Consider the following 11,962-nt stretch of genomic DNA (forward strand, 5'->3'; position numbering starts at 1 on the left):
TGTTTATTCCTTAAATAAATCCACTATCTCTTTGGCATCTGACTGTATTCTGTTTTTCAAACTAAAGACTAATAGGAAGACTTTACTTTCAAGATCAATGTTAAGTACATTAAATTTACACCATTGCAGTTAACTTTGCAAAACACACATTGAGGTTTTTTTTGTATTTTCTAATAAACCTAAAAAAGATAACCAAACTACAAAATACTCACTATTGGGCCACCTTCATTTAAACTGTGGAATGACAGCATAAGAACTCTTCATTTCCCAGAGCACATGCACTAACTAGTGCTTTCTAGTAATTCTGAGTGATAAACAAACAAACAAAACAAATCTTGACTCTATCAGAAATAACTGATCAAATAATTTATGCTTCAAAGCAATATGAAATTATTTTTAACTTCAGCAGAGGTCATCAGGCAAAATCAAGTTATGCACTGCTTCAGTACAAGACTGCACCTAAAAAAATACAGTATGAAAACTATTTTTCATTTTTAAACTAAAGTAAAATTAAAAGTAATTACATAAAATGTTTTAAACACATCTAGGAATACAGCTGTCAAAATGGCATTTGATGTCATATTTGGATAAAAATTTATTAACAAAAGTAACCCAGTACATTATTCTGCTGCAAAATTCAAGATCATCTCTTCAACCCTGACAAGAAATATTTCACTTGTACTCTTGTCAAGAAAAAAAAATCTTCCCTCCAGAGCTCATGTTTAGTGCTTCAAGTCAACAAAATTTCTAAAGCTATGCTGAAGTTGATACCTTCTGCTACTACATACAAATTAAAATCAAAAAACATTACCAGCATACCAGTACAGACGTTCCATTTTCTGTCTCTAGACAATGTAAAAAAAATCTAAAAAAAAACCCCCTCAAAACCCAAAAAAACCACTTTACTTCCTGAAAGATTTGCTTTAAATAACTTAAAGATTTATTCTGAACATGTTTTATAAAATAAAAAGGACAAAGCAATTACTTCCATGCAAAAACTAAAAAAACAGTTTAAATAGGATTCAAGTAGCAAACGTTTCTTTTATGAATAAATCTCACCCACATCACCAGTACAAGTGCAGTCTCAAAATGTATGAATTGGATTGTTTAAATCGCAAGTGATTTATCCAGTCAAGCTTACTTTCCTGTCCATGCTGCAAGAAAAATGTATACATTTTACAACAGAAACAAAAAGTAAACCCAAAAAACCTCCTTGGGTACTTATCCAAGAGCAGTTTCAAATATCAAGCCAAAATTAGCAACAACCAAGCAGACATCACAAATTTTTCAGTGTTGAATTACTGTAAACACTAGATATAGCAGCACAGGAAAAAAAACCCCACAAAAATCAAAAGCTTTTTTTTTTTTGTTAAAATGTGTCCAAAGAAATATCCACTAGTTGCATCTTCATCAAAAAAATATCCACTAGTTGCAGTCAAACCTGCATGAGAAGCTGCTGGATCAGGAAAGATTTTGCTCTCCAAATACTTGTAGAACACTGCATTGCCAAGACTGTATTTAAATAAATTACTTCCTGGTAAGATTGAGTTGATAAACCCACCTACAATGTGGACAGTCATGTACACAGTACAACAGTGGATTTCTGCAGCAACAGACAAAGATCAGAAACAATTTCTTAATTTGTCATAGCTCATGTGCTATTCCTTGCAAACATACGATCCCCTCGAATAGTAAGGTGTTGGAGCTGGTATTGTAGCACTTCTGTGTCAGCAGGTTCCTTAATGCTCATTTTGTCTAAATTGAGGTAGTCTAGGGATTTTGAATGAACCCTTTTACCTTTCAAAAGGCAGAGAGGCAGGGGACCATGAAGTGCTTTGTAAGGCTCATATGGTAAACTTTTATTGTATTTATCCCCTGAGCTGGGCATCCATCTCCTCCTCCTTCCATTTACTGCTGGGATCTCATAGGGCTGGTAGTACCTACTTCTAGTTTTGTACAAACGTGAGGAATGTGAAAGTCCTGAATCAAGATGTTTGGAGCCCAAGTTAGGACCAGATTCTCCTTTATTCTCTTCACTTCCAATATACTTATGGGCCAATTTTAGCAGTTCCTTTCCAGTTGTGAAACTAACCAGGTAGTTAGAATCCATGTGAAGGATCTGATATCCTGCAACTGTCCTCCTCAATGGTGAGCAGGGGGTGCTGGAACAGCGTGGCTTTTCTGCTTCCATCCTAACTGCAGAACTCACCTCAGCAAGAGGCACAGAGAGGGTGGAGAGGGCAGTCCTGGACTCTCCAGTCACATCAACTTCCATTTTCAATACAAAGTTTTTCTCCTAAAAATAAAACAGATCTTGATCAGAAAATGCAACACAAGGTGCTGAGAAGAAGACCACAGAAAAGGAATTTTGTATCACCCAGAACTCATAACCAGTCTATTCAGAATAGTCTTAGCTCTGCACGGTGTCACATAACAGACCTATCACCAACATCTATCTTTCAAAATTACCTTCAGTGGGTTTTTTTTAGTAAAAGATACCATAAAGATACTGATAATTCTAAATAGCTAAAAACATATGGGTACTATCATACACAAAAATGGAGCATCTTTGTGGATCATTTTTTCAGCCTTTTGGTGCATTTGATTCTTTGTAATCCCTGACCTCTTGGAGCATCTACATCCATTCGCAGATCCACAGCACCTTCCCCCATCTTTACTTTGTAATTGTCTACTGACAATATCAGTAAACAAAGTTTTCAAAAAAAATGCCTAAAAAGTACGAGCTCATTCAGATATGACCATGGATCAGATCTGATCTGAGTGTACTGCAATGCTTCCATCTTCCGGATGTGCAGACAGCTTGCTTTAAATTCATGGAATGGCATCCTAGCTAGTGAAGACATATATATATGTATGTGTGTGTGTATATATATATATATATATATATATATATATATATATATATATATATATATACACACACACACACACACACACACATATACATACATATATATATGTCTTCACATACATCCTAGTATGTGAAGATATATATATATATCTATATCTATATATATATGTCTTCACATACTCCCCAAGAAAATTCACCTATCATCTTATTCACAATTAATCAAACACACACTCTTTTACTCTAAAAGGATTCTATTGGCATCGGAGCATATTCTGTATACTGTGTTTAAGGAATATAGCATTAGATTCTTATAAGGATCTTAAGAATAAGCAAGATTTGGTTTTTTTCCTGTATTTCTTGGAAACATTTTACCCTTCCTTCACAACTATTCCAAATGCCTTATTTGGTGCCTTTACAAACAAAAGTGCTCACTGCAAGCTGTTATCACCTCTAACATGGAAAGATATGGTCACCATCACAGCAAGTATACACCAGTAGATGTATAAAAAGCCTCCCCTTCATTTCTATTTTCAGCATCATCTGAACCATTTCAGTCACGCGGCTACTTCACATAAGAGGTCACATTTGTGACGTGGTTTCTTCATTTCTTGCAAATCCATGCTTTCTTCATTGTCAGACTCACCTTTGCTTTAAAGGTCAGCTAGTGTAGTCAATATACTTCACAAAAAAAAATCAGCATAACCATGTCACTTTTAAAGGCCACAAAGGAAGGGAAGTTAGCATCCAAGTGTTAAGCTGAAAGAATACTAAAATTAATTATATGTGATCATAAACTACATTCAAAAGCTGAATAATAATTCACAAATAAGGCTAACTTAAAACATACTTCCAGGAGTTTGCCTACTACTTGCTGCCATTTTCAGGCTTGGAACATCACAGGCCTAGCAGCAACAATGCAACAAGGAAGTACTTTATTCCATCTTCTGCAATTAGACACTCCCCCAAAAATCCCCTATCTCCATTAATTTGTTTTAACTAAGACAGGGAGCTGTGTGCAATTATCACATGGCAAAAGAAAATATTAGCCTTAGTATGCAAAACAGAAGATGTTTCTGTAAGGAGATTGGGAAGGAGTAGTTCAAATGATGTTCTGTCAGAGAGTAGAAATCTGTTTTGAGACATCTTGGGGACTTGGAATATGCGGAAGAGGGTGGGTGAGGCCTTGCTCTGGTGAGGTGGTGCCCCGCCCCAGCCCCACAGTGTCTGTCACTCACAGCACAATGGAGGAAGGCCCCCAGTATTGCCTAAGCCAGCCCCCTAAACGGCTGAGCAACAGAAAGACCCACCTAGTAGGAAGGGTTTTTAAGAAGACTGACCATGATGCAAGCATGTTGCTCTTTAACTCTACCTTCAGCCTGGAGCTTTACATCGCTGGAACCCTGGAGGCGGTAGCTGTCTGTTTTCTACATCTTTCCTGTCTTTCTCCCTTTCTCCTTTCTTTTAACAGAAGATAACGTCAAATGGGTTTAAAGGTTTTCTATATTCAGTGGGCTATGTCTGTGCTGTGGTATTTCATGTTGTACTAAATAATTTGACAAAGTTCCTCATCTTCTACAATTCACCAGTAAACTTTTTGATTTTTTACCTCTTGAAGATATCTGGTTTGTATTTCTCCTTTGCACCTACTCAGACCAAAAGAATCTTGGTTTAACCCTGGATTTAAGTGACTGGGGTCTGATGTTCCCACCTCTCCTTCCCTGCTTAGTCCCCATTCAACCTGCTGCTCCCTATGCTAATAAATAAGGAGTAAACAAAATGCCCACAGTTCTGCTAAAGAGGATTTTATTTGCCATTAACAGACTTATATTATGGAGAGACTACTTTTAATGTTCCTTTAGTCTTAAATGGTCTCTTTTACTTCTCAGTTGTGGTATACTTAGGATTCTTCATTAGCAGTTTTGTGTACTGTAACTTTTGCAGATATACTTCATCCAATGAGCTTTTAAACATTCTGGGGTTGGACTAGATGGTCTGGGGTTGGACCAAATGATCTCCAGAAATCCGTTCCAACCCTCACAATTCTGTGAATCAATCAAAACAGGTAAAACAGTTAAATAAAGAATTAAAATACTGAAGCAAAGCAGACACCAAAATTTTTCACTGCAGAAAGTCCACACAATTAAATAATGATTCCCATGACATTTAATTGAATTCAATATATATTTATGCTGTCAATTACCAGTTTTAGAACAGCAGAAGCAGTTGTTTTCTACTTTAACACCATATCAAGCAGTGAAACAGTACATCTGACGAGGCTTCAGCTGCTGAGACAGAGATATTAATGACAATTTCTGAAGTTGAAATTATGTACCACCAGGAACCACTGTTACTGGAGGCACAGCACGCAGAAATTCTCCATTTCAATTTTCAGCTATCCTGTGATTTTAGGCAAGAAACCTAAGTATCTGTTCTTGCTCTTAATTCCCAAGTTTTACCCGGCAGCTTGGAAACCTCTCCCAGAACCTTTCAGAAAGACTCAATTTGTTCTGTTAAAAGAAACTGAAATGATGCTAGAAAATGTATAAATAAAATGGACACACTGCAAAGTCGGAAATTAATCATATTACCTAGTCACCTATAAACAGCAAAACCAACAAACAAATAAACAAACAAGCCCAGAACAAACAAATCGCTGGTCACGGCAGTATGTGCCCTAAAGAAGAGGAAGATATCTTAACGTACTTTTGGTGTTTAAAATCTAAAAGTAACACAAAGGCTGCTCTTCTCAGAACACAGCTTTTAAAATTAATTTATTTTGTTTGAAACATGGGCATGTGCTCTGGTAACCAAGAGCAATCAGCTTGGAAAAGTAACCATGCAGAAGGGAAGAAGTCAGCAGTTCACTGCACAATAATTACCCTCACTGTAAACTAGTACAAAGGAAGATCAGAGCAGAAAGTCTTCAAGACAGCAAGGTCCAGCCTAAGTACTTAAGGTTCTGAAACTGAAGAACTCCCATTCTGTGCTGCAGTGTGAAGAACAGTATCAAAACCAAGAAATCTGTCAAACATTCGAAAGGAACAGCAGCATCAGAAGCTGGCGCCACAAACATCAAAAACTAAAGGGACTGAGCTAGAGACTGCTAGCCAGTGACAGGAATGACTAGTCAGCTCCATAAGCAAAGGACCAAAACTCAGCATGTATGTGTTCAGCTCTTCTTTCCCAAGACTTTTAATGTCAGTTATTCAAGCTGCCATATGGCTTCAAAATTATTTGTATCCTTATCTGGGAAAAAAAAAAAAGACAAAAAGACATTATTTAGACAACTCCTATTAAAAAATAGAAAAAAATTCACAGTAAGTGAAGTAAGATTCACAGTAAGTGTCTGTACCATCACCTCTAAACAGATATTTAAAACTTTTTGACAGTATTTTTAGGACATTTCTATGGTTATAAAGCATTTGGTAACTTCTGTTATGTTCACTGCTGTTTACAAGTATCAGCTCATCAGTAAAAATACTGGAAAACACAGTACTTCAGTTTTAAGAGATTACTTCTTCAGATCACTGCTGGCTTGTCTTCTTGCCTCTCAAACAGAATGACAACACAGTGATGCCAACTCAAGACAATTCATAATTGAAGGTTATTATTGAACCTAAGCAAGGAGACTAAGAACAAGATGGTATATTCTTTGCTGCTGGTCCACATATTAAAAACATATGCAAAGTAACTGAAAGTAGCAGTTACCAAGAGAATTAATTTGACCAATATCTACCAGAATGGCCTTCAGAATAGAATTCAATGAGATTTTACAAGATTTTATCAATTCTCTGCATATTTAAAACAAGCTCTGCATATAAAGTAACCAGACCCAATCCAGACAAATACTGAGAAAATTGTCTAAAACACAGAGCAGAGAAATAATGAAGATAAATACTAGATTAACTATTAAAAATCACTGTATGACCTCAAAGAATGGATTAATATTCTTGAGATAGTTCTTTCAGTGTAAAACCATCAAAATTTCCACATTTTGCAAATATAAATATTTTCTGGTTATTTAATCTTCCACAAAGTTGTCAGATACCATTCATATCCTTTTCATAACACGGGACAAATGAAAAACAGACATGAATGACACACTAGGGCCTGATATCATGATATATGCACTGTAAATCATTTATTGTTGAATTGACTTCTTGGCATGTGCTTCACTGCGCTCAAAATCTTGTGTTTGGTTTTTTTCTCCAATAAAGTGTTATTTCTTATGTTACATGCATTACTTACTTCTTTCTGAGGACAGAATTGTGACTTACAAAATACAAACTTTAATTACTCAGTATTTGAAAAAAAAGAAAGATGAAGAGCATTTTTCCTTGATAACTCTTATGCTTTGTAGAAAGTCCACATTATTTTGGAACTTCTGTTAAGTTAATCTTAACAAAACAACTAGTTCTCTGTAATTTGCCATTTCTATTGTTACTTATCTCCTCAGCTAGAATCTAAAGTGATTTTACAACATGCTTTTTTTTTTTCCTTTTAGATAAGCACTAAATTTCTGTCCATTCAGTAAATGTCTTCTTCTTCAGAACTGATTCTTCCTCCTAGATGCCAAGCCTGTAGGCAATACTTTTAGTTAAGAATGACTAAGATATGACACATTGATAAAATGATAGTAATTGCAACAAGAAAAAGCAGAATGGAGATGGCAGTGGTGATACCAACTGTAAAAGAGCCAAACATCCTGAACAGAGATATCAAGCCAGTTTTGACACTTTCCCTTCTCTGTGCTGCCATTACTTGATATATACAATGCACTTAGAAGACAGAACGTTTATCTGTTAGACATCAGGCGCAAGTGAAATAGCCCAGCACGTGTGAAGCCAGGACACCTTTAATTATTTCAACTGTCTCTTGTGAAGAGCGAAAGATAAGGTCTACATCATTCCCCTTGCAGTCTGAAGGGAAAAAAAATGTTTGCTGTTCCTTACAAGAAAGTCCATACTCTAAGCTAAAGAGAATAGGGGCAATATAAAATTGTTGCACCACATAAGACAACATTCAGATGGAGTAATAACTAAGTGTAGCACAGATTTATTTTCTCAAAATTACATGCAAGAAAACTAAATTATGCATAAGACATAGACTATAATCCTACAGACCTTAATAAAATTTGAATTGATATTACTGAATTAATAAAGCCAGTGCAGTAACTTCAGAATGTAATGTAAAACAACAGCCTACAGAACAACTAGTAAAGTATGTGTGTATTGGGGGGGAGGGGGGGGTTGCTCTTGTCAACAGGTAAAAAATCAAGCCATTCAGCTACTGAGTATACCAGGCAATAAATACCACATGGCTTACAAAAAACTAGGATTTACAAAGTGTTCTTTTCAAAAAGATGACTACATCAATTTCTACTAATATGCTCCTACTCCAAGTAGCAGGAACCAGTTTTTTAAATGCTTGTTATTAACAGTCTTAAACATAAAACTATTATGATCCAGAAAACTACCTTTTAAAATTGAAGACTGTCATAAGTGCACTACTGAGAAACTACAGCTAGCAACAAAACTGACTACCTCAGACCAGATCAGCATGACAGAGCATACTATTTACAAAGAGACACGTGGAATGTAAAGAGCCTGACCAGACTAATGAATTTTGTATGAGCAGACTTAGCAAGCAGGGGAAGTGAAATAAAATGGTGGGAAAGAAGGCCATTTAACATCTCTCTGCCAAGCAACACTAGACAGAAGTGTTTAACAGACAATAACTTCTCCAAAATATTTAGAGCCTTCCACATGGACAATGAGACTCTCTTGTTGGATTGAATCACAGACGAACACTTCCCCTTCACTTGGTCAGTAAAATGATGTTCCTGGCCAGCATAAAGGTAGGTTGTTTACTATGCTGACTCATCAAAAAAATTAAACAGTTAGATACATGCAAAGTAGCTAATGCACATTGTAACACAAATAATTTTTATTCTTTATTGGATTAGCGAGTAAAATAATGTTTCCCTTATAATTTAATTTTTACTTCTCTGTATTTTTGATCTTCCATATTTTCATCAACTAAAATCTAAGTTTAATTTTCGAAGTTCTTATGTTCAGGTTAGCCCACTTGGGAAGACACCAAACTACCTGAGTTGTCAACAAAAACCTAAACACCTTTTAAAAATAAGAGACAGAAACAAACAAACAAAAGGACAGTGCTTAAAGTATTGCAGTTTTCACCAAATAAATACTGATTTCTTTTCTTTAAAAACCAAAGGGACTATGGTTCTCCAATGTTTCTGTGTTAGAAAAGAAATTCACGTTGGGTAGTATTCTATACTTACAAGTTAGTGCAGTTCTGGTGACATTATTTTGAAATGATCAGCCTAAACCATACAATATTCAGTCATTGACTAGGAACAGCTATTCCAGGAAGGAAACTTTAAAAATAGACCTACTCATAAAAAAATATGAAAAATATATTCAACCAATGCAAATTAGTTTTTTCTGGTTTTTTTAATGGAAGTACTTTAAGTCATTTGGTCTTTGTCTTACCTTGCTACAATCTGCAGGAGATATTTAGATATTTGGTGGAAAGGTTTTGATGCCTTGAAAGGCTACCTAGAAACAGAGGCTAGACAGGGTTAAAGGAATAAAGTAGGTATTTATTAAAAAGGCCTTCAAAGGATACACCTTGGGCAGTACAAGAGCCTGGCTGTGGCTACACCCAAGATGAGCAACTAGTCACGAGGTTTCACACTTTTATAAGTTTTGTTCAATTTACATATTGGGGTTAATTGTCCAATTACAGCTTCAGGTAATGAAGTACCATCCTCCCAGTTTGCTCTCCTCAATTTGCTGTTGTTAATACTTTTTGGGCCTGAAGCTGCAACTGTGACCTTGGTTCTCAGGCCGGAAAAGGATTGATTTGTCTAACTAAACTGTGAAGAGAATTTGCTAACACTTTATATGAAGTTCAGAGTTATATACTAACTCAGTACAGAATCTGGAAAATATGAAACTTAAAACTAAAGGCATCAGTTTCACATTCACTTTTACCATCCACACTGAAAAAGGTCACTTTCTCAAGCTCACTAGAGTAATGTACATAAAGGCTTTAAAGTTTCGTTGTTCGCCTGTTCTCAAATGCTCTTTCCCTTACTTAAATGCTGCTTTAAAACAAGTATAACACAAGTATAGAGTAACAATTAATAGGAGCCCAACAGTACATGCAGTCACAGTAAATTTCTATTAAACTTACAACTAGTGTGAACAGAAATCTTCCTCCCAGAACACTCAGTTCTGACTCATCTGACTTTGCAACACCACACATTTGCATATGATTATACATTGCTGGTGGCCAAGCCAGTAGCATAAGGCTGATCAAAAAAGAGACAGCACAGAAAGCCACACTAAAATGTCAGTACTCTTACGCAAGAGCTTAGTTTCAGCAATCGCACTGCCACTGCCTCATTTCCCTCCACTTCAAAGCCACTGCGAGAATCAAGCTTCTCTATCTTCATTATCCTAACAAATGTTCTTCTTCAAGGGAGAAAAGAGACAACTGAAGCAAGCACATCTCATTAGCTGGAATATGGTTCAAAATACACCAACAGCAGGAGGGTAGTGGGAGGAGCAGCTTTCTGACATCAATTCATTTCTGCATGCAGCTATGCAAGTGTATGACATCCTGGCCCACTCTAGAGAATACAGTAACATCTTTGTTACATGCTCATAAGATGCATTTGTTAGTTTTCCTTTGTAATAAAATATACATTTATGCTAGGCAAAATATATGTAAATCAGCATATAAGTAATATATACAGAGAATTAAGATCGCTTTCCTACATTCTGCATACCACTCAAAACAGCACTGCGCTGTTCAAAGACACTTTTCTTGTAATGTGCAGAGACAGAACTGAAAAAACATGCTTGCTAATGCAGGCAGCTCAGCTTAGGAAGTTTAACACACTGAAGTAACACTTTAATACATCTTTGAGTTCACAAGGGCAGTCCATGAGCTTCACAGGCCATACAGTAAATATTAAGACAAAACTCTGAGTCTGTCTACTCTTCACTAAGTAAAATTTATTACAAAGCAATACAAAAGTTACCCAGAGAAGGCTGTGCACTAGTGCACGCTGTCATTGTCAAATTCAATAGTAAGGCCATATTTAAGTTTATCACTTGTCTGAGTATGGGGCTGCCAGGGTGCTTTAAACTTCAACTGAAGAGACGGTTATGCGTACTAAATGTATACATACACTAGTACCAGATATAGCTGCAAACAAGTAAGTTCTGGGCTTTTCCACCACTTACACTGTCACCCTTCGCATAGCACGGAGAGCGCACAGGACTGCAGGCCCCGCAGGGCAACTCCCCGGCTTTCCTGTACACATGGGAATCGCCACCAAGTGTCCTGCTCTCCCAGGGCTGCCGGGCAGCTCCTGCCTTGCTCTCCCTTACCGGCTCAGCCCTGCCGCAGTCGGGGCCGCAGGGCAGGCTCCGAGGCCTGCAAGAGCGCAGGGCCGCTGCCCGCACCGCGCGACCTCGCGCCGCCCGGGCACGGCTCACCGGCTCCCAGTCCGCGTGCCCCGCTGCCGCTGGGAGCGGGCACAGGAGCCGGCGCCCTCGGGAGGCGCGGTCTGCACCGCGCGGCTCCCCAGGCTTCCCCGCCGGCGCCACTACCGCCCACCCCCGAAGGCTCCCGCCTTACGGCCCCTCCCTGGGCCCACCCAGCTCCGGGAACCGAGGGCAGGGCCAGAGGCCGCGGAGCCTGACTCCGATCCCGCTCACTCTTACCTGCGGCCCAGTGCGGCGGGGCCCGCGCAGCAGCAGCTGCCGGCGGCGGAGTGTGGGGCGCTCCGGGTCCCCGGGCCCGCCCGGCGCCGGGCTGAGGGCGGAGCGCGGCGGCGGCTCTGTGCAGCGCATCCACGCCATTCTGAGCTCCGCCTCCCGCGCCTGCGGGAGCCGAGGTGTCTTTCAGCTGCCCTCAGTGTGGTTTAATAAGCGTTAGTCCTCCATACCGTTTCCCGTTGTATATAGCTGTAAGAATGGATGAAGCAACCATCTCTTGGTGACTTTCTCATCACGGGAATACCGCCCAGTTCTGTAGTCTTTTCAAGCAGCC

At 38.4% G+C, this 11,962-nt stretch overlaps 1 protein-coding gene across 1 annotated transcript; it reads right to left on the reverse strand.

Moving 5' to 3' along the window:
* Nucleotides 1–570: 570 nt before the first annotated feature.
* MACIR (macrophage immunometabolism regulator) lies at nt 571–11,754 on the reverse strand. The gene is made up of 2 exons (XM_059874015.1): nt 11,635–11,754; nt 571–2,296 (listed from the first exon to the last, which is right to left on the reverse strand). Exon 2 carries the CDS (start codon nt 2,273–2,275, stop codon nt 1,652–1,654), a length of 624 nt encoding a protein of 207 aa, XP_059729998.1. The 5' UTR covers nt 2,276–2,296; nt 11,635–11,754; the 3' UTR covers nt 571–1,651.
* Between the last annotated feature and the right edge of the window lie 208 nt (nt 11,755–11,962).

The sequence above is a fragment of the Haemorhous mexicanus genome, chromosome Z, assembly GCF_027477595.1.
Source record: "Haemorhous mexicanus isolate bHaeMex1 chromosome Z, bHaeMex1.pri, whole genome shotgun sequence".
NCBI lineage: Eukaryota > Metazoa > Chordata > Aves > Passeriformes > Fringillidae > Haemorhous > Haemorhous mexicanus.

Bases quoted from the DNA above. Each gene is read 5' to 3' on its own strand.
- MACIR (XM_059874015.1), bottom strand. From the start codon at position 2,275: ATGGAAGTTGATGTGACTGGAGAGTCCAGGACTGCCCTCTCCACCCTC.